We start from the raw sequence: 27,036 nt of genomic DNA, 5'->3' as shown, positions 1-27,036 counted from the left end.
TGTCAGCAGCTTTTTCATAATTAAAATCTGTTAGATCTGGTCCCTCCAGGGAAATCAGCACCAGATTATTTAGAGTGTTCTGACTGATGTGATTCCTCATACAGGTTTTTAATTTTTTAATGTAGAGAAACCCCTTTCACATTCAGCTGTGCTCACAGGTATGACCAGTCCAACAGCTGCTAGTTTTGCTAAATTTGGAAAAGACTTTTTGCTCAGATGTTATTGCCAATTTCAGCAGTATTTGTCTTGGATCTAGATTTTTGTATGACTGTCCATTAATCATTTTTGATGCAACTGTCCATTCTAGTTTAGTACTTTCATAGTTTAAAACTGCAGGATTTCCATTTCTAGAATAATAATCAAAAAGAATCTCAGAAGCATCATGTTGATCATGACTTTCTGCATTGAAAAGTCTTGAAAAGCAGGAAGCGATTGGATATCTGGAAATCTTGCTTCTAGGTGTTTAATAACCGTGCCTATGTATTTATCATATATTGTAGTCTTAAACGTAATAATATTAGACTCTGAATAATCAATGTGAAGGTCTGACCATTCACCTGAAAGATGCTGATGAAGATTTTGAAAATGACTGCCAGGAGTGTCCTTCAATTCCATGATGGATAGTTTTCTGGCTTCTAAGACTGGCTCTTTTTCAGTTAAGCCAACATCTTGCCTTTGCCATGATCTAGATAAGTGAGATAAATGCGGTAACACATCAAAGCATCATTAGTGAAGCTACGAAATTGTATGTTCTGTGATATTTACTTAAACCTTCAGCTGTGATATCATTTCGTTCAGTGGCCTCTCTTTCCAATGCAGCTATTACACTCACCATACATTCTCTTAGAGACTGTATTGCAGAATCATGAGACAGCCATCTAGTGTCACTAGCCATTTTAAGTTTAATCTGAGGACTGTTCAGTATATTTTGGATTTGAGTTAAACCACCCATCCTGACTGAGGAATTTTGGTAGAAGAAAAACCATTGCCTTAAGATATCATTAAACATGACTAAATAAGGCACTTCAGCAGCTGCTTGGGCACTAGTAAGAGCCAGTTGGTGGTTTACACAATGACAGTTGATCATGAGTCCATCTGTTTTATCTTTCAGCAGTTTTGCAACTCCCTTTTGCTTTCCAATCATGACAGCTGCTCCATCAGATCCTAGGCCCACCAGATTACAAGTTTTTAAGCCTAGACTGTTAAGGGTTTCAGTTACTTTGTTAGTTATAGTCTCAGCTTTGCCATCAATGATATTGCAAGTTGATACAAAACTAACTGTGACCACTTTTCTAAGTTGACAAACATATTTAATGTACACAATCAGCTGTTTTAAAACTGAGATGTCTGTAATTTCATCACATAAAACACTGAAATAATCTGCAGAATGCATATTTTTCAGTATTTCAGATCTAATTTCTGATGCTAAAATATCAATCAACTCTTTCATTATTCTTTCTGAGGTATAATGTGCATTTTTACCAACGTTAAGATTTCTAAGTAGGAACAGCCCATAGCCTTGCAATGCTCAGCAATTTTTCAAATGATGTAGTATGTGGTAATACATTTTTCGTTACCCAATACATAGATCTTAAAGTTCCCAGAAAAGCATCTGTCTGCAAGTTATTCAAAATTGAAATTGATTTTTCAATTTGCCTTATTCCAGTTTCTTCTAGTATATGGTTTTCAATTATATCTGAACAAGAATCAGTGTGTAACTTGCTTTGTTCATGGTTAACCAAGCTGTTTTTTCGAAGTCCATAGCATAATTACCCATGTCACTTCCTTGTTTGTGGGTTGTCTCTTTCCGTATTTCATACATGTGGAACACATCATTCCATTATCTTTCACCACTAACCAATAGAATTTTTTAAACCACTCACTGTTAATACCTGAGAAGCAGTATTTAGACGCACGTTTTACATTTGAAAGAGACTGCATAAATCGACGATTCTGTTTGGTTTGGTGTCTTCACTACTATGCTTATCGGTTTCATCTTTCTTAAACAACTGAAGAGTGTGGTTTTCTGACATGACTTTTTACTCATTATGGGGTAATTTAATAAATACAAAATATCATTGTTATTAAATTAATCAGAACAAATCACTGAATTGTGCACTGACAGTAATATCCGAGACACACAACACACATTATCTCGCAATTTTACTATTTATAAGTATTAATTACTAGGAATGGGAATTGGTATCACTCGAGACTGTCATAGTCCTCGACAGTTTCGAGAATTCCCCGAGATCACAACTATATTTGATGTGCAGGCCTATTTTCTTTTACAAAATAAAATATTAAATACTTGACTCACAATCTTTGGACGAATACATTTAGAAAAATAAATGTAGATTTTTAACATTGATTTTTGCCTTCGATTCAAATTCGCTCAATTTTTACAATTTATTTATTTCAAACATCAAAATTATGTCTCTTTCGTAAAAGATCTTCTTTGCAACTGATACTGTTGTATTCGAGATCCCGATTTTTGTCTTCTTCCATGTACGGATTGGTGTGCATCAAAGTGAATATCCGAAGCTCTCAAGATTGGCTTGCAATGCAGGAAATTGAAATCCAATGCTGGTCTCACGAATATCGAGACTCTCTGGTTCGATTTCTCATCACTATTAATTAAAAAATGTCTTAAATTATTTTTCCATTTATTTAGCCATGTCAATTCACAACATTAATTAACTGGGCAGTCAGTAAAACCAGCCAGACAGTTTGCCCATTCAAAAGGTCCTGGGGAGAACATAGGCATCCATTAAAGTTGTTTGATTTTTTCTTTGTGTTGTATTCTTTCCATTAAATCAGTAATAATGAGTAAGAATAATGTTATTCTTTCTTGGCTCCTCATAGGTCACAACTGTCTCATACATTCCTTTCTGTTGAGAGATAATGACATGCTTGTGTGTGAATTCTGTAGTTTCACTTTATCAGTCATGTGTATCATATTCATTTGCCCTCATTTTGTAAGTGAGTGCTGTCACTATTTTAGTGCTTTTATTAATCTAACTATCTGATTCCTCCAGTTTTCATTTGCTTTTTAAATTTCTTCATACTGTTAACATTTACAATTGTATATGGGTTGATTATATAATTTTGTATTTATAGACTATATATAGTTTTTTTTTTTTTTAATGTGTAGTTTTCTTGTACATAGAATGTCATTTATCATCATCAATTTCTTGATATGCGCCCTCAGAGGTTTTATAGGATATTATGATAATGCTACATGACAAGTTTATACCATTTCTTACATCCTATTGATGATTGATTGATTCATCTCATCCATCCCATTGGGATGGGTGGAATACCTCTCCCCCAATAAGTGGCTTACAACGAATTTTAATGCAACTGGTTCATCACTCCTTGCTGCATCTCCTAAGACAGTATTCATGGCTATAAATGTGTGTGTGTTCACAGGGCTGGTTTGTCTGTTCTGGGGAGCGAAAAACCTGAGTTTCCTGGTGAAACTCCCCTACCTCTGTAGGGGACTGGCCAACTCATCTTTAACAGATAAAGGTTCCTCACATCATGATGTGAATCGAACCCAGGTCTTTCCAACCAAAGGACTTCATCTATACTGACTGAGCTATGGAGGCTCCTATTGATGATGTTATTTATTTTACTGTTCATTACTTATTATCTTGCAATAAGATTCATTTGTTTTAGAGTGACTTGTACATTAGATATTGTTTATTTAAATATTTATTGCTTTTATTAGAAACACATATTCAGAAGAATAAAGACTAATTATTCTTTATTCTTCTTTATTCTTGTGAATATGTGGTTCTGTTAATTATTACATTGTCACAAACCTTTAAAAACTCATTTGATATTTATTGCTTATTACCTTGTAATAAGGTATACTTTTTTCTACTAGTTGTTTCTCATATGCATCATAGCATCTCTGTAGCGCAATGGAAGAATGACGGTATGCCGTGCACTTTGATTGGAAAAGGCAATTCTTAACATGGTGAGAGGAATCTTTATGTGGGAATTTTTCAATTGAAAGTGAGTTAGTCAATGTCATACAAAGGTAGCAGCCACCCACCCCTCCCAAAAACTCACGCTTTTCATCCTGCATCCAGAAAAATCAGCCCACAGAACATGCACAGTTTACAGACAAAAAAAACACTAGTGGTGTTGGTGGAAAGTAGATGTCATTGGTGTAGATGATGAAGATGGTAGTGGAGGTTCAGTGTAATTGTTGGATTAAGTGGGGGGAGACATAGAATTCCTCATTGAAGTAGGTGCCCTCCTTCAATGAGTCTTTCGACTCCTTGGAGGTGTCATGAAATAATAATAATGTTATTTATCTATTCATAACTTACATTTGTTACATTTGTGATGGTGCATTATGACCTTTGTTTTCCTCAACCAAACCAAAATTTCACTCAATCATAAATTCACTCTAATCGCCAGAAACCATCTTTCTGATATTTTCATTAAGTCCAGCTTTTTTCCTTTCTCTCTTAACTAACAGAATCAACCACTCTGGATCTTTCTTAGTTTCTGCCATCCGTCATCATGTGTATATCTCACATTATTTATTTTTGTCTCCAATCTTAACTTTCTGCTGAATCTTTATCTAATTCAGCTATTCCCATAAGACGTTAGCTATAAATATTAAGGACAACAGTATACACCTCATCCTCACTCACTCTTTTTTTCCACTCAAACACTATTTCTCCTAAGATTGTTTTTACTGAAGCTTCTTGGTTGATATACAGTTCTCTGATTAAGAGAATTAGATGCTTACATATTCCAGTTACTCTCATAACATTTGTTGTGATCAATACGGTCAAATGTTTTTCATCATCATCAATTTCCTGATATGTAATTTCCATTCATAGTAACCTGAACACCCCAAGGGGTGTTCAGGTTACTATGACAGCACTACATGATTAAGTATACATTATTATTAATCTCCTATCAACAATTTTCTTCTAAATCAATCTATTACTTGTGAGCACTCCAATATTGTCATATCTAACATTTCGTGCTTTTAAGGCATTTCTGATTTAATCAATTCATCTAGACCTTGGTCTTCCTCTGGGTCTCTTTCCTGCCATCTTGGCTGCAATCACCTGTTTTGCTAACCTTCTTTGCCCATTCTATTTAAGTGGCCATACCACCTTAGATTAGATCTGCTGACACATTCTTGAATACTAAGAATGTCAAGTTACTTTCTAATATCTTCATTTTTAATATAATTCTGTCATTGATGCCATCGGTTCGCTCCCCTAATTTTTCTCAGAATCCTCATATCCATGGTCTCTAGTCTTTGATCAAGTGCTTTATTTGTAATCCAGCTTTCAGATCCATAACTTAAAACTGGTTTAAACACTGTCTTGTATACTACTAGTTTATTGTTTTGGCTAATTTTTCTCTTATTCTATATAAATTTATTCAGCTGGCTACCTGCCATACCAGCTTTGCTTATTCTATTGTCTATTTTCAGATTTAACCTTCCATCTTCACTAAAAACTGTGCCTAAATAGCTGAAATATTTTACTTGTTCTATAGGATCTCCATTCAGAATACAATTGGAATTTTCTGCGTTCCTGCCTATTTTCATAGTTTTGGTCTTTTTATTGCTGATTTTCATGCCAAATTTGTTACAGCTGTTATTCATTTTAGTTAGTCAATCCTGGATACTTGCACTAGATGTGCTTAGGAGTACAACATCATCTGCATAAAGCAAAGAGCTAAGTTTGACATCTCCAATTCTAATATTAGGCTCGATTCCACTTTCTTTCATAATGTGATCCATATAGATGATGAATAAGAGTAGAGATAATGTGCATTCTTGTCTTACTCCTGATTTTACATCAAACCATCTTGCTGTATTTCCCTCAATTTTAACTGCTGACTGACAACTTAAATATAGGTTATGTATTACTCTGTATAATGTTTCATTCACCTCATATAATTGTAGTGTTTTGAAAAGCTTTTCTCTGGGCACCTTGTTTTATGCCTTTTCCAGATCTACAAAACGGAAGTACAGATCCTTGTCATATTCCCATGATTTCTCAACTATTTGTCTTAAAGAAAATCTGATCATGACGACCTCTATTTGGCCTGAACCCAGCTTGTTCTTCTCCAAGTCTCTCTCTCTTCCACAATCTTTCTCAACCTCTTTTCAAGTATACTTGCATAAATTTTACCTGGAACACTTAGTAGAGAAGTTCCTCTGTAATTTTCACATTCAGTTTTATTCTTTTTTTTTATAGATGGGTACTATGAGAGCTCTACCCCTATCATTGGGAATTTGACCTTCTGAAAAGGTCCTCTGAATTATGCAGTGTAGCCACTGCAAAGCTTTTACACCTCCATACTTAAGCATTTCTGGTCGAATATCATCTATTACAGCTGCCTTTCCACATTTCAAGTTTTTCATGGCATTTTCTACTTCAAATATTGATATGTATCCCTGTTTGCATTCCTCTTGCAAATTTTCTAGTATGGTTCTGTCACTAATTGTTCTATCAGTCTTTCAAAGTAATCACTCCATATATCTTGGATATCCTTATCTTCAGTTTCCATGTCACCTTTGTCATCTTTGATTCCTTTATACAGTACTCTTTCATCCATTTCTAGGCTTCTTCAATAGCCTCCAGAACATTTTGCCACCTTCCTGATATTTGTTTTCTATATTCTTACCAGTCTTCTCATGACTTTTGTTTAGCTACTTTTACACACATCTTAGCTCTCTTACATTTTTCACTGTATTCTTTTTAGAGCATGTGCCGACTTATTTCCTAGGAACTTTTGGTATGTTTTCTTCTTTTCAGGACTGCTTCTTTAACTTCTTATGTCCACCATTGTATTCTTATTTTTATATCCTTACAGACAACTTCACCACATACCTCCCTACCTGAATCAGCCAGTGTCTTCTTCAGAGTTTGCGACTGAGACTACAAGGTTTGGTTCTTGTTTTCAAACTGCTACAGTTTTTTTCCAATAATGTTTGCTTAAAGCTTTCTTAGATACTGCTCTTTTCAATGTGATATCCATTTTTATCAAAATGAATTCAGAACACAAATAAACAAGATTACTTAATCATTGCCGGCAATTTCAATGCTAGAATTGGATCAAATACATTTAAAGATTTAATAGGTAATGTTGTGTCCCAATTTATGATTTTTATTCCAATTAGAGAAATTCTGCTTAGCTATGTTCAACTATTATCTATGCACGAGATATCACCAAAAAATTTACTAATACTTAAGTTATTTCTCCCCTTAGTACCCCTAATATTTGTATTTATATTGCGCCTTTTGGGATATTTAGTTTGAGATATTATATACAAAAACAAGGAGAAAGAACTAAAATATGTCTGAAAGTGAAACAATGTTGCAGTCGTGACACTTTATCTCGTTTCTTAACACATTAATTTCCCACGTGATTAGGTTCATATTTTTCAAGTGGTGCATTGGACAGCAATTTCAGACAACTCTTTTATCATTGAACATAGGTTTATTAAATTCCTTAACATGGTACAATTCAATTTTTGTGATTACTCAATTTAATGCTAAACTAAATACTTACAAACTAACATTAACTTATTACAAGTAATTATGCTATGATCCAATAATGGGTATTACGATCATGCCGCCATACACATTCAACACATAAGTTCATTTGACACGGACATATAAGATTAATTCACACTATTTAACTATCCAAACTTAAGTAGATTAACTAAACCTTTTACTGCACTAAAACACAACTATGACATTTTAACTTTCCTATACATTACAATAGACATGCAAAATTCTCAGGACACTTAATTATTCACATAACATTAACACTAGCCAGCTTACTTTTAATATATTCTGTCAGATACTAAAGTCCTAGTATAAATTTTCCTTGGTCACTTCAGCAATTTCATATTAGAATAATGATATTTATTGCAGACAAATTTTAGTTAACATTAGATATATTTTACAGTACCTTTCTTTCTTGAGTTTTTCATATGGGCCTTTACCTTTTTCTGATTGAACTAGCTTGGTATAACCTCTCTGATAATCTGCTACTCCTACGATCCTTTTGGAGTTGAACTATGCTTACACGGTCTTAAACTTTCGTAATTCAGGACACACTTTGAGTCATCTATATGATGGCTGTGTGACTCGTGACGTGGATATCGATATTTTTATAGCTTTCCCTTTCTTGTGGTTGTCACTGAAGTTGAAACACAAAGAATATGTTTCCTTTTCTTTGACTCTATGGCATTCTTCGCTTCTTACATAGGAAATCCGGAATCGAAATCCCGCTCACTTTTGTTTCCATATCTCCACTCAGGAAAACCGCGTGAAACCTATGCCACGGAGCTCGTAGAGAACTCCCCGGGAACAGAACCAAAACAAAAACCAAAAAGCCTCGTGGGGGGGTTTTCCAACCTTTTATACTTGCTCTCCTAACGGCACCCTTTTAACTTCTTTTCTCCACCCCTACTTGTTTTTACTTCACCAACCAATTAGGGTGGCGTTTTTCTGCCAAACGTCCTTTAGTCGGCGAGCCCGTAACGATGTCTCAATCTGGGAATCGGCCCTGAGCGATAGTCTGTTGTTTTTTTTCCGCTAGCCTCTAACTTAATCCCCTTTCCAAATTTTTTCTATGAATTCACTTAATATTTTAATCTCTAGCCTCTCACATACCATCTCTTATGACTAATCCTTTTCTGTCTTATTTAGTTAAATTTTCTCTTTTATATCATATTATAACATTAATATATTCTTTCTTTTTGTTAGTTAGTTCTACAAACACCTTTATACTTTATATATTTTATTGGATGCAAGAATATTTCTTTTTCTTTTAAATAATTCATCTTTTAGCTTTAATGCAGGGTTTTTTATTTATTTGCTCTTCATGTTACACCATGATAACTGAGAATTCTACATTCTTAAAGTATCAGGGTGTAACAGTAATCAAGGAGAAAACACCATTAATAACAATAAGAGTACTCAGGGAATTTGTGGCCTATATGGGAAGCCAGAGGATATAAAAGATTATTGACTATATAATAGTGGATGAAAAACTAAAGAAGTTAGTAAGAAACTTCAGAGGATGCAACATTGACTCAGACTACTATTTATTAATCAGTACTATTAAGATCCCAAATCAGAAAAATAGAAACAATACAAGAACACAAAAACAAAAGTCGGAGCAATTTAAGATAGAACTGTTAGAGCAAGATAGTATCAGAGAACTATATCAAAGAAGACTTACAAATCATACAAAGAAAATAAATGAAGATACAGATATAGAAAATGAATGGCAAAACATTAAACAAATAGTAAAACAAGTAGCATATGAAGCCATAGGAACAAAACTGCAAAGAAAAAGGAAAAGTCTAAGAACCTGTTGGAAATTTATTATATTTTCATTAATAAGGTGGTACACCTGTTGACAACTTGTATAGGTAAATATGACCTCTCCTATTGCTTCTGCCTTAATATCTCCACGTTTGGGTATGCCTCCCACTGACGAGACCTCAATAAACGTCGAAACCAGTCTGGGTAATGTCCTTCCCTTAATTCATAGCAGTATACATGTCTGTGAGGAGATGTGCTTTGCATTATGGGAGATACTGACACAAGGAGTGATGAGAGCTTGGTCCAATTTTGCTCGGAGTTGCCTGGTGTTGCACCACCTTACCTCAGTCCTGAAGATATTTTCAGGCGCTAACTTTGTTTGCTTACATTTGGATAAAGGATTAAACTAAATTTATTATAGTCTAATCTGGTACCTAGAAATAAAATCTTTAATAAGAAAAAAAAAAGAAATCTACCTTAAATGGTTAAACGACGGAGCTATAGGAAATGAAATATAATATAAAAGAATCAGAGCAATAACAAGAAAAGAAACTGGGAAAATCAGAAGACAAGACTGGGAAAAATTTGTATCAAGATTAGAGCATGATATAAATTGACCTCAACTAAAGAGCTATAAAAAAAACGTTTCTTGAGTCATTAAAAAAATGACTCAAGAAACAAAGGACAATCTACAATTAAAAGGCCCCTCCACAAAAGAATGGACCAATCACTACACCCAACTTCTAAACAATAATATTCAAATCGAAATAAAACAATAAGTCAAGAAACAAATGAAGAACCCATAGAGTTAAATGACCTAAAGAAAATATTGGAAAAACAAAAAAATAGAAAAGCTAAGGAGATGATGGAATAAATTCAAAACTATACAAATGCAGCTCTAAACCATTTCATCATCATCATCATCAAATTCCTGCCATGTACCCTCAAGGGGTGTACAGGATATGACAGTACTACATGAAAAAATTACATCATTACTAACTTCCTATCTACAATTTTCCTCCAAATCAGTCTGTTACTTGTCAAGACTCCAACATTATCAGATCTTATATTTCTATCGTCTAAGGCACTTTGTACTGTATCGATCCACCTATATCTTGGTCTTCCTCTGGGTCGTTTTCCTGCCAACCTGGCAGAGAACACTTGTTTTGCTAATCTTTCCTCTCCCATTCTATTTAAGTGACCATACCACCTGAGATTAGCTCTGCTAACGCATTCCTGGATGCTGACAACGTCAAGTTCTTTCCTAATATCCTCATTTTTAATATGATATTGCCATTGATGCCATCTGTTCACGCCTCTAATCTTTCTCAGGACTCGCATATCTGCAGTCTCTAGTCTTTGGTCAAGTGTTTTACTTCTAACCCAGCTCTCAGATCCACAAGTTAAAACTGGTTTGAACACTGTCTTGTATACAGATAATTTAGTGTTCCGACTAATTTCTCTCTTATTCCATATGAATTTATTCAATTGACTTCCCACCATGCCAGCTTTGCTGATTCTGTTGTCTATTTTTATATTTAATTTACCATCTTCAGTAAAAATCGTGCCTAAGTAGCGGAAATGTTTTACTTGTTCCACAGGTTCTTCATTCACAACACAATTGACATTTTCAATGATTCTGCTTATTTTCATTGTCTTTGTCTTTTTATTGCTGACCTTCATACCATATCTATTACAACAGCTATTCAATTTAGTCAGAGAATCTTGCAGACTTGTAGCGGATTTATTTAGAAGTATGACATCATCCGCATAAAGCAAAGAGCTGACGTTAACATCTCCAATTTTGATATCAGGTTTAATACCACTCTCCTTCATAATGTGATCCATATAGATAACGAATAACAGAGGGGATAATGTACATCCTTGTCTCACACCTGATTTAACATTAAACCATCTTCCTGTACTTCCTTCAATTCTAACCACAACTCAAACAAAGACTAAGTATTGCTTGATATAATGCCTCATTGACACCATATAACTGCAGCATATTGAGTAGCTTCTCTCTTGGCACCTTGTCATATGCCTTTTCCAAATCAACAAAACTTAAATACAGATCTTTGTTATATTCCCATGCTTTCTCGACTATTTGTCGTAAAGTGAAGATCTGATCCTGACAGCCTCTATTTGGCCTGAATCCAGCTTGTTCTTCACCAAGCTTTTCTTCCACAATTCTTCCCAACCGTTTCTCAAGTATACTGGCATAGATCTTGCCAGGAACACTCAGTAGGGAAATACCTCTGTAATTCTCACATTCAGTTTTATTTCCCTTTTTATATATGGATACTATGAGAGCTCTACCCCAATCATCGGGAATTCGTCCCTCTGTCCAGGCTTTCTGAACTAAGCAGTGCAGCCACTGTAAGACTCTTATACCACCATACTTCAGCATTTCTGGTCGAATATCATCTACTCCTGCTGCCTTTCCACATTTCAAGCCTTTGATGGCTTTTTCTACTTCAAGTATGGATATGTATTCCTGACTGCATGCCTGGCCAGTGTTTTTTTATCACTGTGCTGTCATCACTGCTCGTTTCATTTAGCAGTTTTTCAAAGTAATTACTCCATACTTCAAGGATATCTTTTTCTCCTGTTTTCATTTCACCTTTATCATCTCTAATTCCTTTTACAGCACTCTTTCCTCCATTCCTAAGCTTCTTCAACAACCTCCAGAATATTTTGCTACCTTCTTGATATTTATTTTCTATATTCTTGCCAAAGTCCTCCCATGACTTTTGTTTAGCTAGTTTTACACGCTGTTTAGCTTTCTTACATTTGTCTCTATATTCTGTAAGAGTAAAAGATGACTTATTTGACAGGAACTTTTGATATGCTTTCTCCTTTTCCTTCACTGCCTCTTTAACTTCCTGTGTCCACCAGGGAGTTCTGATTTTTCTATCCTTGCACACAACCTCACCACATGCCTCTCTGGCAGAATCAATCAATGTTTTCTTCAGAGTTTGCCACTGAATCTCCAATGTTTGATTCCTGTTCTCAAACTCATTTTCTTTTCAATAATCTTTCTGTATTTTAGTCTACAGTTCACATCTGAGAGCTGCTCAACTTTTATTCGCTTTAAAACTTTCTTACATGTTATTCTTTTCAATATGAAATTCAATTTTATCCTGCTCAAGACTAAATAGTGATCACTTCCAATTTCAAATCCTCTGTACACTCTGGTATCCTGCACCAGGGAGAAAACATCACTACCAACAATAACACAGTCAATGAGACTTTTCTTATTCCTAGCCTCTTCTCTCCATGTGAATTTTTGCACATTTTTATGTTGGAACATGGTGTTAGTAATAACCAGTCCATGTCCTGAGCAGAAATCCAACAGATATTTGCCATTATTATTAGCTTTGCTCTTTTCTCCAAATTTTCCCAAAATATTTTGGTATGTCTCACAATCATTTCCTACTCTGCTATTTAGATCCCCAACAAGGACCAACTTTTCCTTTTTCATGGTGTCAGTTGCTTTTTCTAAAGTGTCAAAAAATTCCTCCATTTCTGCCTTAGTAGAACCTTCTGTGGGACCATAGGCACAAATAAGTCTCATTGTCTAGTTCCCCATTCTTGTATTTGCCCACATTACTCTACTTGAGACTGACTGCCATTCAAGAAGATTAGCCTCATATTTTGTGTTGAATACTATGGCTATTCCTTCTTTTCCTTGATTGTCATTGCCTGAATATAACATTTTGTATTTATTGCTCAGAAAGATCTCACCAGTTTTGGTCTTTTTTGTTTGTCACCCCTATTATGTCGATCTGGTACTTATCTAATTCCTCAGTTTGCTCCATTTCTTTGCCATTCAGGCTTCTTACGTTGATAGTACCGATCTTTAACTCTGGTGATGTTGAGTTGGGGTTTGTTTTCAGATTTGTTCCAGTAGCTGACTTTTCGCTGTTCGCCCTGGTTCCCTGGCGAAAACAGCGGGGGCCTTGTTTAACCGGGCGACGCCTCAGCCAGCATGAAATTTTGTCATGTTGTACCATCATTTTTTATTTTGGTTTAACCAATAAGAATACAATTTGGTCAGCTAAATCCCAAATTGCCAGCCCATCCTCGTTCGTTCAGTATCAAAGTAGATACCCAACAGGGTGCACCATGAGAAGGTGAGGATTGGACATTAGGTCAGAAGCCCTGGTCGGTTCTCCGCATTCCTTTAAAGGCTATGTGGAGGTCTCCTCTCAGTTATACAGCTTTGACTGTTAAGCACCCCCTAAACCATTTCAGAATAGAATATGGGAAGAAGGAAACATTCCACAAGAATGGGAGACAGCAATAGTCATAAACATATTCAGAAAAGGAAACAGAAAGGATTTCGGAAATATGAAATATATGTAGATATAATTAAAAGTAAATTAATACCATGGGCCAAAATTAACACCATGGGTCGTTTCCTAACGTTGCATTGGAGAAAACAATGTGACGTTAGGAAACGAAGATCCTGCATAGATCTCACATTAAACTCAAACAAATTATAGAAAAAAAAATATAATTTAACCTGCCAACATATATATGGCCTTCCTAAATTATGAGAAAGCAAATGACAAATCAACAAAACAAAATTAATCAATATATTGTATGATTGAAATCTCCACCTCAAAACCACAAAAGCAATAGCAAATATAATGGAAGAAAGCTATATTAAAATTAATAATGAAACAACCGAAAAAATTAAAACCAATAGAGGTCTCATTCAAGGAAATGGATTATCACCACTGCTCTTCAATATATTATTATTTTATTATTATTAAGAGAGACCTCCAGGGAGTCAGAGACTCATCGAGGAGGCTACATACTACATACACCAGCTATCATATTTATTATTGAATTCATTCACATTGCATGCACTCACAACATCCAATGGCAATCCATTCCAATCACGCACCACCCTCAGAGAGAAAAATCTAGCCCTCACACCCTTCTTGGCGGCCTTCATTCTAAGCTTCCAAGGATGCCCTCTCGTCCTCCCACCTCCCCATAAATTGAAAAATTCCATCAATTGAAATCCTGTATGACCCCTTTCAAAAGTTTGTAAGTCTCGATCATATTTCCCCTCTTTCTCCTGTTTGCTAGTGTCTGCAGTCTACAAGTTCTCAATCTGTCTTCATAATCAGTATTCCACAATCCCGATATCATTTTTAACACTCTCCTTTGTACTCTCTCTAATATATAAGAATCACAACGGAAAACAGGAGGCCAGACCTGCGTACAATAGTCCAAGCGAGGTCTTATCTTAAACAAAATAACATAAGGATGTTATTTTTTCTCTTTACAAGTCCTTGTAAAGAGTCTAAATGTTTGGTGTTGAATACTATGCTACTCCTCTCGTTCCTTGATTGTTATTGCCTGAAAATAACATCATAAACTTATTACTTAGTAAAATCTCTCATGTGTTTGTCCTCTTTGTCTCAGTAATGCAAATTATATCCACGTGGTACTTTACCAATTCTTCTGCAAGTTTGATTTCCTTTCAGTTAATACTCCTTATATTGATGGTTTTCCTGTCTTCGGTTCTTTTGATGCGGTTTATTCTTCTTCTAGATGTTGAGTTGGAGCTTGTTCCAGTAGCTGAATTTTCACTGTTTGCCCCTGGTTCCCTGATGAAAACATCGGGGTTTTTGTTTAACTGAATGATGCCTCAGCCTGCATGAAATCTCATCATGCTGTACCATCATATGCATTTGTTTAAGCCAATAGAGAGCACAATTTGGTTGGCTCAGTCCCAACTTTCCAGCCCATCCTCGTTCGTTCAGTACCCAGTAGATATCTACTAACAGGCACACATATGATGGTGAGGACTTTAGGTCAGAATCCCCAGTCCATTCTCCACATTCCTGAAAAGTGATGTTGCAGTTTCCTCCCAGTTTGACTGTTCCCAGTTTGACCGACTTTGACTGTTCAGCGACCCCTCAAATGTTTTTCTTATAAATAATATCACATGTGGGTCTTCCGTTTGATATTCTCTTGTTCTTTCCATCATCCACCTTATGTTCACTGCCTCTAGCTTTTCTGCCATTTCTAAAATCAGCCTATTCTTCTGACAGTTTCCCTATTCACGTATAATTCCAATCTTTGTTTGTTCGGATTATTTTTAACAGAACTTTACTTGTAATTCTCACATTCTCTTGGATTTGACTATTTTTGGAATTAGAATGAATATTAATGTTTTTTGATCTTTAAGCCTGTATATTTTTTCCAAATTCATTGACAGATTTCATTTAATATCTTTCCTACTTTGTCTCTGACTGTTCTCAACAATTTCAGTGATACTCTACCAGCTCCAGATTTCCCTTCTAGCAGCTGTTTCATTGCTTCACTTCACTTCACTTTTCATTTCCATAGGTTCCTTAATGAATTCTCTCCTTTCAAATCCTATATCATTATCATCTTATGTAATTCCTTTACATATTCTTGACATACTTTTCCTCGAATTCCTTTTTTATTACTTCCAGTCTAGGAATGAATACTTTATTGCGATTTCATGTATATTTATTAAAAAAAAAGATCCCTTGGTATTATTTGTGATGTTACTTTCTTCAGTTTCCTTGAACCTTTTGTTTAGATGTTTCCATTTTTAGCTTGTCTGAAAATCTTCATTCAACTGTCTAAACTAGGCATGGGCAACCTTTCCTATTTTGGGGGCTAAATTATCTGTCTCCGAGTGAAGGGCCGAGACCAAATTATTAAATAAAATAAATTAATATTAAATGAATTAAAACACGTTGCTACTTCATATTTCATTTATTTATAATATAATGCTTTGGTATAAAGCTCTACATAAATTTTATAATATAATGAACGACATAACAATTTAACGTGAAGATTGGCCTTGTACTTCAACTACAAGACTATCAATATCGATGTTAATATTACTTAAGGATATCGCAAATTTTCAAGGTTTTCGTCCGTTATTCTTGTCCGAATTTTTGATTTATTGTATTTCATCCTCGAAAAAACTGTTCACACATATATGTGCTGCTGAAAAGACAAATGATTTTTCTTGAAAAGGCACGTAAATTTGTATATTTTTCTTTCACCAAATAAAATTTATAAAAATCCGTCAAAGCAATGTTGTTAAATTGTGATTTTAGCACTAAATCCGCCTGAAGCTCAATAAGTTCCATCTGTAAGTTTTCTGGCACATTATTTACATCAGCATCCATTGGACGAGCAAATATAGTGAATATGGAGTCTTTGTTTTTGAAGTCGGCAAACCTTGTATCAAATTGCTCTATTAGTGCCTTCAGTTCATCTCCATAACAATTATAAGGGATATTTTTATGAGTTGCTAGAATAGGAAAATGATAACAATTTTTAGCTCTTATCTGACTTTCCAACAATCTTAGTTTATTACAAAAAGCTTTGACATGTCAATGCAGTTCATGAGCCAATTGTCCTTGTTTTTGCAATTTAAGATTCAGTTCGTTTAGGTACCCACTGATATCTACAAGGAATGCTAAATCACACACCCACCCATCATCTTTTACTTGGTTAATTGTGTTTCCTTTTATGTCCATAAAATCTGCAATGTCTTGTCTCAGATCATAAAATCATTTTAACATTTTACCTTTATTCAACCACCTCACAATAATTTATTGTGAGGTGGTTACTTTATTCACAATAATAAGACACATCTTCATAATCCGAAAATAGGTCTGCCAAATACTTCTTAAATTGACGGTGATTAAGTGCACGTGACTTAATAAAGTTAATACTGGCTACTACAACTTCCATAACATTTGTGAATTTAATCGATTTTGCACACAGATTTTGTTGGTGGATAATGCAGCGAAAACTTGTTAAATTTTCAGGATGGATCTGTAGTTCTATTATTCTTTCATGAACTATTCCAATAAATCCCTTCTGTGCACCAACCATTGCAGGGGCTCCATCAGTGCATATGCCAGATAGTGAACTCCATTTAAGCCCAAATCTCTCGAAGACTGTGTTGACTGTTTCAAATATATCTTCACCAGTAGTTGTTCCTTTTAACGGCCGAAGAGCCAATAATTCTTCTGTGATGTTGAAATCCGCATCATCTCCTCGAATAAATATTGCTAGTTGTGCTGTATCGGATTCATCTGTGCTGTCATCCAAAGCAATTGAAAATGCTTCCAATCTAGCAATCTTCTCTTTTAAACTTTTTTTGATATCATCAGCCATAATTTCTATCCATCGGACAATAGTACGTCTCGACAAACGAATATTCTCGAAGTCTTTTTTCTTTTCAGGACATATTATACTTGCAACATCCAGCAGACATTCTTTGATAAATTCTCCTTCACCAAATGACTTAGAATGCTTATCAATTTTTTTGCTTACCATAAACCTGGCTTTGACAATGCTGTGGTGCTGTGTTCTTTGCTTGTTGAACATTTGCTGCTGGGTATCCAAGTTCTTCTTCAACTTCTGTATTTCATCTTTTCGTAGTGGTCCGTTAATTTTTGGGTGATCCGCATGTCTCGAAGTAAAGTGTCTCTTCAAGTTGTATTCTTTATCGACGGATATGGATTCGTTGCACAGCAAACATACAGGCAAACCTTTATTCAGAATAAAATAATAATCCTCCGTCCAATTGTCTTGAAATTGATGATTCTCTGCATCTACTTTTCTTTTTTTTGTAATAATCCCTGACATTGTCCCAAATTTATAAGCGATATTCAGAACTGTCAAACAAAACTGTCTTCTACACCGCAGGCACTGAACAGAACACAACATCAACGCAGGCACCGAACAGAACATAACATCAATACAGGCACAACAAAGCACAACACCAATGCAAGTACTGAACTGACACGTTCACACACAGTGCTAGTCAAAGTGAGAAAGAGACCTTGGTTGGAGAAAGCATAGTGTGTTTTGCGCAAGTCATATGATGCCAGCTCTTAATGTGAGTTAGTAGAACACACCATGTTTTCTCCCACCATGAATCAGACAAACTTCGCTGAAATAGATTAGGGCCAGATCAAAAGAAGTAGAGGGCCGGATCCGGCCTGCAGGCTGGGGGTTGCCCATATGTGGTCTGAACCTTTCCTTGTTTTCCTGAAGTTTCATTTTTTTCATTCTTTTTTCTCTATTTTGTCCATTATCCTTGTGTTTGCTACTGTCCGTGTGTTTGTTCTTCTTGCCTCCTGTCCAAATAGCAGTTGAACTTTCTAATCCCTTGCCAAGGTCATAAGACACAACTTTTATTCACCCATGTTTCCACCACTCTCTGAGATGAGGTGACTACAGATGGTATTACCATAGTCACCTCACTTTAAGATAAGGCCAACTTAATGGTATTACTCTTCTCTTCCAGTTCTTTCATTGATGAACTGGTCAAACAAGAACTGTTCACTCCATGTCACCCATAGTCTTCTGCCAGAAAGAAATTTGAAGAATCCTTAGTAGCCTGAATACAAAGCATCCAGTCCTAATGGTATCCCACTTATTACATTAAAAACTCGCACCTAAAACCTATCCAGTTTTGCCTCTTCAGCCTGCTCTGTTCAACTGACATCTACTGTACAGCATGAAAACAGGCCCTCATTCAGCATCCCAAAGAAAGGTGATTAAAGTCACCTAGCATACTACTGTCCAATTGCTCTCACTTCTGTTCTCTCTAAACTTATGGAGAGGGTCATCAACAACTAACTCTTGAGCCACCTAGAGACCTACCAACTAATCAGTGACCAGCAGTACGGATTCTGCCACTCATGATCTGCAGCTAATCTTCTAGCTTTCACCATCGACTTCTGGATTCAAACCATGGAAAATTTTGGAGAAACTAACATGGTTGTTCTCAACATTTCAAAAGCATTTTATCAGATTTGGCACAGGGGCCTATTTAGCAAACTGCCATTTATAATCTGCCTTCCTCATTGTACAACTGGATTGCTTTCTCATTGGTTGCTCACTGCATGTCATGATCGATGATTTCCTCTCCTCAGATTTTTTCACCAATGCAGGAGTATCCCAGGGTTCTGTTCCTTCACACACATGCTTCCTCTTGTATATAAATGACGTGATCTCTCAGACTGCCAATCCTATCCATAGCTTTGCCAATGACAGTACTCTCTATATTCCTCCTTTTTTTGACAAACCTTGTAGTGTTCAAGTATCCTCAAGATCTACCATGACCAGTGACCTGAACTCAGATCTCATAGCTATATCCCAGTGGGGAAACCTTGTAAACTTCAGTGCACAAAATTCAGTCCTGCCTGATCTCTCACAAGAAAGCTCAATCCCTCCTCCTCCTTACCTTCAATAATACTGAGATATCCAAACACGGTCAGATTTCTCTACTTTGACACCTGCACTTCTGATCTTTCTTGGAACAACCACATTTCAACTATAGCTTCCATAGCCAAAAAAAAAACTTGATGCACTTTTCTGACATTACACTACTTCACACCTTTATAGCTGCTGACTCTGTATAAAATCTAATGCACGCATATGTTGGGTAGTGTACCAAAATCCTTTCTAGTTGTTCAGTTGTTCTAGATGTTCATTCCACTTTATGCCTATACTGTAGATACTTCCATGGACAGTACTCTGCTAAATGGTAGTATAGTCTTATCCCTCCACCTTCCTCCAAAATTATAAGAACAAGAGCATCTGCCAACCAGCACCCTTTTACAGTCTAGCTTGAAACTCTGCCTCCTCTTTCATTCTGTCTACTTTTGTTATTTGGAACAGCCTCCCCTACTCTGATTTCCCCAAAGAATAAGATCTTCAGCTGTTTAAAAAAATGTAAACAGGTCTTCCTTCCTTAGCCTCTTGCACTCACAAATCGGCACTGATTTACTGTAGGTCTTGAGACCTTTTGTATGAGTCACATTAAAAAAAATTCTTGTTAATTTGATTAGATTTTTCCTTTCCACTTCTGTTAGTGTATAATTTGTTTCATCTCTTCCTGTCTTATCCAAAATTATTTAACTTCTTTCCAACTTTTTCTTTAACTGATTCAGTTTATGTAAGTTTGAATCAAATCTGATACAGCCCTTCTTGTTTTCTTTGCCCTTAATTTCAATTTAACTTCAGCAATCACTAATTAACCATCTGGTCCATAGTCTGTAGCAGCTAGTATTTTTGCTGCTTTGATAACACTTATCCACTTCCATTCACAACAATAGTCTTATTTCTGTAGTTACTGTTCAGTGATGTCCATGTGTTTGATCTTCTTGCATTTGCAATAAAGAAATTCATCTCAATACAAAACACCCTTCTTTCTTCTGCTTCATTTTTCAATCCTAAAGGGTTCTTATTGGTGTCTTGTTCTTTTCTCACACCTTTGCATTCAACTTTCTTAATATCAATAAAAAATATATCTTATCAATAGCATCTACTATGTTGTTTTTACTATGAAGCACTATTATGAATAATCAACAACACCTAAGTCTTTTGATATGTATTTATAAGAGTGGTTTGCCTTTGCCCTTTTCTAAAAATCCCATCTTTGCCCTAAGTTCACCCCCCCCCCCCACCACAGCTAGGTGTCCATATAGCTTAGAGAGAGACTTAATAATTAATAAATTTTGTTTCTGTCATTGAGTTTCTTTTTAAAAAAAATTCAGTATATTTTTTGTGATTACTTAAAGAATTTTGTTATTTCTAATATACCATTTATATGGAAAGTTCAAGTAATTGAATAACTGTATTTATTTTTTATTGCAGGCAGCCCTTGCCACTCTTACTCATCTTCTTCATACAGTTGCAACCTTTGAAGTAAAAGATTTATGCATTTTAAGTAGAGAGCACCAAGTAGAATCTTGTAAAGAAGTTGAAAATATAAAGGTTCAGCTTGGAAAATATCTTCAGAAAGCAAGGTCATTTTTTTCAAACCTAGAAATAAAAAGGCAACTTATTGAAACTGAGCTGACTTTTGATAAAGGAGAAATCCACTTTTACCCCATATCTGAAAAAATATGGTGTGAGTGGAGACAGAAATCTTGGAAGGTATGTTTTTCACTATTATTATTATATGGGCACCTCCATGGAGTTGAGGACTCATTGCAGGAGACCCAATCTATACACACAACTATCATAGTTTTCCTTGAGCCTATTAACAAAAAAAAAAAAGCACTCACAACTGACTTTGGCAATCCATTCCACTCGTCCACAACTCATCATCATCATCAAATTCCTGCTATGTACCCTCAAGGGGTGTACAGGATATGACAGTACTACATGAAAAAATTACATTATTACTAACTTCCTATCTACAATTTTCCTCCAAATCAGTCTGTTACTTGTCAAGACTCCAACATTATCAGATCTTATATTTCTTTCGTCTAAGGCACTTTGTACCATATCAATCCACCTATATCTTGGTCTTTCTCTGGGACATTTTCCTGCCAACTGGCAGAGAACACTTGTTTTGCTAATCTTTCCTCTCCCATTCTATTTAAGTGACCATACCACCTGAGATTAGCTCTGCTAATGCATTCCTGGATGCTGACAATGTCAAGTTCTTTCCTAATATCCTCATTTTTAATATGATATTGCCATTGATGCCATCTGTTCACGCCTCTAATCTTCTCAGGACTCTCATATCTGCAGTCTCTAGTCTTTGGTCAAGTGTTTTACTTCTGATCCAGCTCTCAGATCCATAAGTTAAAACTGGTTTGAACACTGTCTTGTATACAGCAAATTTAGTGTTCCAACTAATTTCTCTCTTATTCCATATGAATTTATTCTTCCCACCATACCAGCTTTGCTAATTCTGTTGTCTATTTCTATATTTAATTTACCATCTTCAGTAAAAATCGTGCCTAAGTAGCTGAAATGTTTTACTTGTTCCACAGGTTCTTCATTCACAACACAATTGACATTTTCAATGATTCTGCTTATTTTCATTGTCTTTGTCTTTTTATTGCTGACCTTCATACCATATCTATTACAACAGCTATTCAATTTAGTCAGAGAATCTTGCAGACTTGTAGCGGATTTATTTAGAAGTATGACATCATCCGCATAAAGCAAAGAGCTGACATTAACATCTCCAATTTTGATATCAGGTTTAATACCACTCTCCTTCATAATGTGATCCATATAGATAACGAATAACAGAGGGGATAATGTACATCCTTGTCTCACACCTGATTTAACATTAAACCATCTTCCTGTACTTCCTTCAATTCTAACCACAACTCAAATAAAGACTAAGTATTGCTTGATATAATGCCTCATTGACACCATATAACTGCAGTGTATTGAATAGCTTCTCTCTTGGCACCTTGTCATATGCTTTTCCAAATCGACAAAACTTAAATACAGATCTTTGTTATATTCCCATGCTTTCTCGACTATTTGTCGTAAAGTGAAGATCTGATCCTGACAGCCTCTATTTGGCCTGAATCCAGCTTGTTCTTCACCAAGCTTTTCTTCCACAATTCTTCCCAACCGTTTCTCAAATATACTGGCATAGATCTTGCCAGGAACACTCAGTAGGGAAATACCTCTGTAATTCTCACATTCAGTTTTATTTCCCTTTTTATATATGGGTACTATGAGAGCTCTACTCCAATCATCGGGAATTCGTCCCTCTGTCCAGGCTTTCTGAACTATGCAGTGCAGCCACTGTAAGACTCTTATACCACCATACTTCAGCATTTCTGGTCGAATATCATCTACTCCTGCTGCCTTTCCACATTTCAAGCCTTTGATGACTTTTTCTACTTCAAGTATGGATATGTATTCCTGACTGCATGCCTGGTCAGTGTTTTTTATCACTATGCTGTTGTCACTGCTTGTTTCATTTAGCAATTTTTCAAAGTAATTACTCCATATTTGAAGGATATCTTTTTTTCCTGTGTTCATGTCACCTTTATCATCTCTAACTCCTTTTATAGCACTCTTTCCTCCATTCCTAAGCTTCTTCAACAACCTCCAGAATATTTTGCCACCTTCTTGATATTTATTTTCTATATTCTTGCCAAAATCCTCCCATGACTTTTGTTTAGCTAGTTTTACACACTGTTTAGCTTTCTTACATTTGTCTCTGTATTCTGTAAGAGTAAAAGCTGACTTATATGACAGGAACTTTTGATATGCTTTCTTCTTTTCCTTCACTGCCTCTTTAACTTCCTGTGCCCACCAGGGAGTTCTGATTTTTTTATCCTTGCATACAACCTCACCACATGCCTCTTTGGCAGAATCAATCAATGTTTTCTTCAGAGTTTGCCACTGAATCTGCAAGGTTTGATTCCTGTTCTCAAACTCTTTCGTTTTCTTTTCAATAATCTTTCTGTATTTTAGTCTACAGTTCACATCTGAGAGCTGCTCAACTTTTGTTCGCTTTAAAACTTTCTTACATGTTATTCTTTTCAATATGAAATCAATTTTATTCTGCTCAAGACTAAATAGTGATCACTTCCAATTTCAAATCCTCTGTACACTCTGGTGTCCTGCACCAGGAAGAAGACATCACTATCAACAATAACATAGTCAATGAGACTTTACTTATTCCTAGCCTCTTCACTCCATGTGAATTTGTGCGCATTTTTATGTTGGAAAATGGTGTTAGTAATAACCAGTCCATGTCCTGAGAAGAAATCCAACAGATATTTGCCATTATTATTAGCTTTGCTCTTTTCTCCAAATTTCCCAAAATATTTTTGTATGTCTCACAATCATTTCCTACTCTGCTATTTAGATCCCCAACAAGGACCAACTTTTCCTTTTTCATTGTGTCAGTTGCTTTTTCTAAAGCGTCAAAAAATTCCTCCACTTCTACCTTAGTAGAACCTTCTGTGGTACCATAGGCACAAATAAGTCTCATTGTCCAGTTCCCCATTCTCATATTTGCCCACATTACTCTACTTGAGACTGACTGCCATTCAAGAAGATTAGCCTCGTATTTTGTGTTGAATACTATGGCTACTCCTTCTTTTTGTCATTGCCTGAATATAACATTTTGTATTTTTGCTTAGAAAGATCTCACCAGTTTTGGTCTTTTTTGTTTCAGTCACCCCTATTATGTTGATCTGGTACTTATCTAATTCCTCAGCTACCTCCATGTCTTTGCCATTCAGGCTTCTTACGTTGATAGTACTGATCTTTAACTCTGGTGATGTTGAGTTGGGGTTTATTTTCAGATTTGTTCCAGTAGCTGACTTTTCGCTGTTCGCCCTGCTTCCCTGGCGGAAACAATGGGGGCCTTGTTTAACCGGGCGATGCCCCAGCCGGTATGAAATTTTGTCATTTTGTGCCATCATTTTTTATTTTGGTTTAACCAATAAGAATACAATTTGGTCAGCTAAATCCCAAATTGCCAGCCCATCCTCGTTCGTTCAGTATCAAAGTAGATACCAAACAGGGTGCACCACGAGAAGGTGAGGATTGGACATTAGGTCAGAAGCCCTGGTCGGTTCTCCGCATTCCTTTAAAGGCTATGTGGAGGTCTCCTCTCAGTTATACAGCTTTGACCCTTAAGCACCCCACAACTCTCCAAGCAAAAAATCTAGTCCTCACACCCCTACTAACCACACCTTTATTCAACTTCCAGGGATGACCCCTTGTTCTGGTCCCTCTAGCCAAGTGCAGACACATTTCCCCTGCATCAATTCTATAAAACCCTTTAAGCAACTTAAATATTTATATCATATCTCCTCCTTTTCTCCTGTCAACCAACTTCTGCAATCCACCACACCTTCAATCTGTCCTCATAGGAAACATTCCACAGGCCACTCACTATCTTGGTCACTTGCCTCTAAATCCTCTCCACTGCTTTCTCATCCTAAAGAAACCCAGTAGACCAGACTTGAGCACAGTAAACCAGATGTGGGGCCATATCAAGGTGTTATAAAGAGGAATAACAACTTTCTCAACTCTACATGTTAATGTGCTCTTCAATAACAAGTAATCTTACCGGCTGCCTTAGCAGTATGTCCTCTCAACTTTAACTTTCTGTCTACTACCACTCCTAAATCTCTAGCTTCATCAAATTCCTGGAGTATAGTACCATTGATGTGATACACGGCTTGTAATCTATTTTCCCAAAATGCATAACTTTATATTTCTTCACATTAACCTGACATCCATATCTGTTGTCCATACTGACAGCCAATTTAAATTGTCCTGCAAGGTCTGCACGTTGCGTTGATTGACTATTACTCTACATAATTTATTATCATCAGCAAACAACTGAATAACCTTTCAGGTTATTTCCTATATCATTTATGTACAAATTAAACAGCAATGATGTGACACAAGGTGTGACACAAATTAAACAGAAATGGTGTGACTATTGGTGAGACACCCGTTTTTGCCTCAATTCTGTCCCTCCATATACCACTTTTTGATATCTGTTCGGCAGCCACCCTCTTATCCACTTGACCAGTGTCATGTCCATTTATTCTAATTTGTGTAAAAGAGTTCATGTGGTATTCTATCAAATTCCTTTGCAAAATCCAACAGAATAATCCAGCAGGCCTTTATCCAGCTCAACTGTTATTCTATTATAAAAATTTAGTAAATTACTAAGGCATGACTGACCCTTCACATATCCATGTTGACCCTCATACAGTATCATATTTTTATCTACCCATTCTTGAATTCGCAGTTTTACCAATTTTTCTAGTACTTTTACTACCACGCCTGATTTATTGATTGGTCTATAATTTGCTACTGCCGTCTTAGAACTTCCCTTATGCAAGGGAATTGTTTTGGCCTCTTTATACTCCCTTGGAACAGAGACCAGAGGCATTGCCCTTGCACATTCTCCTAAAATCCTAGTTGATATCCCATCCCACAGCTGTATTTACATTGAGATTCTGCAATATCCTAAGAAAATCCAATTCATCTACCTCTATTCCCACATTGGTATATGTCACATATGTTAAGGCAGTAACCCCTACTAGGATGATATACTCTTGCAAAGTGGTCACTCAGTAACTCAACTATTTTATCCACTTTTGTCTTCTTGTGACCATCATCACTTATTAAGGTTAATCTTCCATAGTCATTCTTCCTCTTACTTGCCACATAAGGAAAGAATTCTTTGGGATTTCCTTTAGCCTGCTTGGCTAAATTCTTCTCATAATCTGGTTACCTTTCTTGCCTGAACCTTGTACTGTTGATGAGTTTGCTGGTCACCTTTCTCTTTATATAGCCTCCACAGCATTTTCATCTTCTGCAGCTCATGCTTAATGATATTACTCATTCCTCATTTTACAATCTCCCATGTCAAGACTGCATGGTCACTTTCACCAGTTGGAGGCAATGTATGTGGCCACCTTGGTGATGGTTAGCTCTTCTGATCCTATGACCAAGTCCAAAACTCTCTCACCTCTAGTACCCTCCATCACATTCTGCCTTATGTGCCTTTAGTGAACAAAATGCATACTGAAATGATAGGATATTATTGGAGATATTTAGCTATTTAATCAAGTTTCCATAAGTTCATGTAAGTTATCTTGTGGATGTATGATCTAATATTTTATATTTCAGGACTGGCAAATTGTAATGTTTTCAAATTTTAATGTTTTTTCTAACATACATTTAATTGGTTCTGATAGTAACAGTTACATCCACTATTAATCACATATGTTCATTTTGCAGTCTGTATAACAAATAACAAGAAGATATTGCACAGAAAATATTGAAGCTATCCTACAAATGAGAATTGTTCTATTTATCATTATTGTTGTGTAATACTGTGGAAGTGATGCCTCTTGACACATGATTGTGC

At 35.9% G+C, this 27,036-nt stretch overlaps 1 protein-coding gene across 3 annotated transcripts in view; it reads left to right on the top strand.

Annotated features, from left to right (window-relative positions):
* LOC150098264 (spatacsin) overlaps nucleotides 1-27,036 on the top strand; it is an 891,110-nt gene that overhangs the window by 149,154 nt on the left and 714,920 nt on the right. For all 3 annotated transcript variants that reach the window (XM_090406151.1, XM_090406152.1, XM_090406153.1), the window contains exon 8: nucleotides 21,021-21,302. In XM_090406151.1, the coding sequence (XP_090262277.1) occupies nucleotides 21,021-21,302 (282 nt within the window). The remainder of the gene's footprint in view (nucleotides 1-21,020; nucleotides 21,303-27,036) is intronic.

Source organism: Typopeltis vanoorti, chromosome 16, assembly GCF_054136105.1.
Source record: "Typopeltis vanoorti isolate ZY-2024b chromosome 16, IOZ_Tvanoo_1.0, whole genome shotgun sequence".
In the NCBI taxonomy this organism is placed as follows: Eukaryota; Metazoa; Arthropoda; class Arachnida; order Uropygi; family Thelyphonidae; genus Typopeltis; species Typopeltis vanoorti.
Note: the sequence above shows the minus strand (reverse complement) of the source record. Positions and strands in the feature narration are given on the sequence as shown.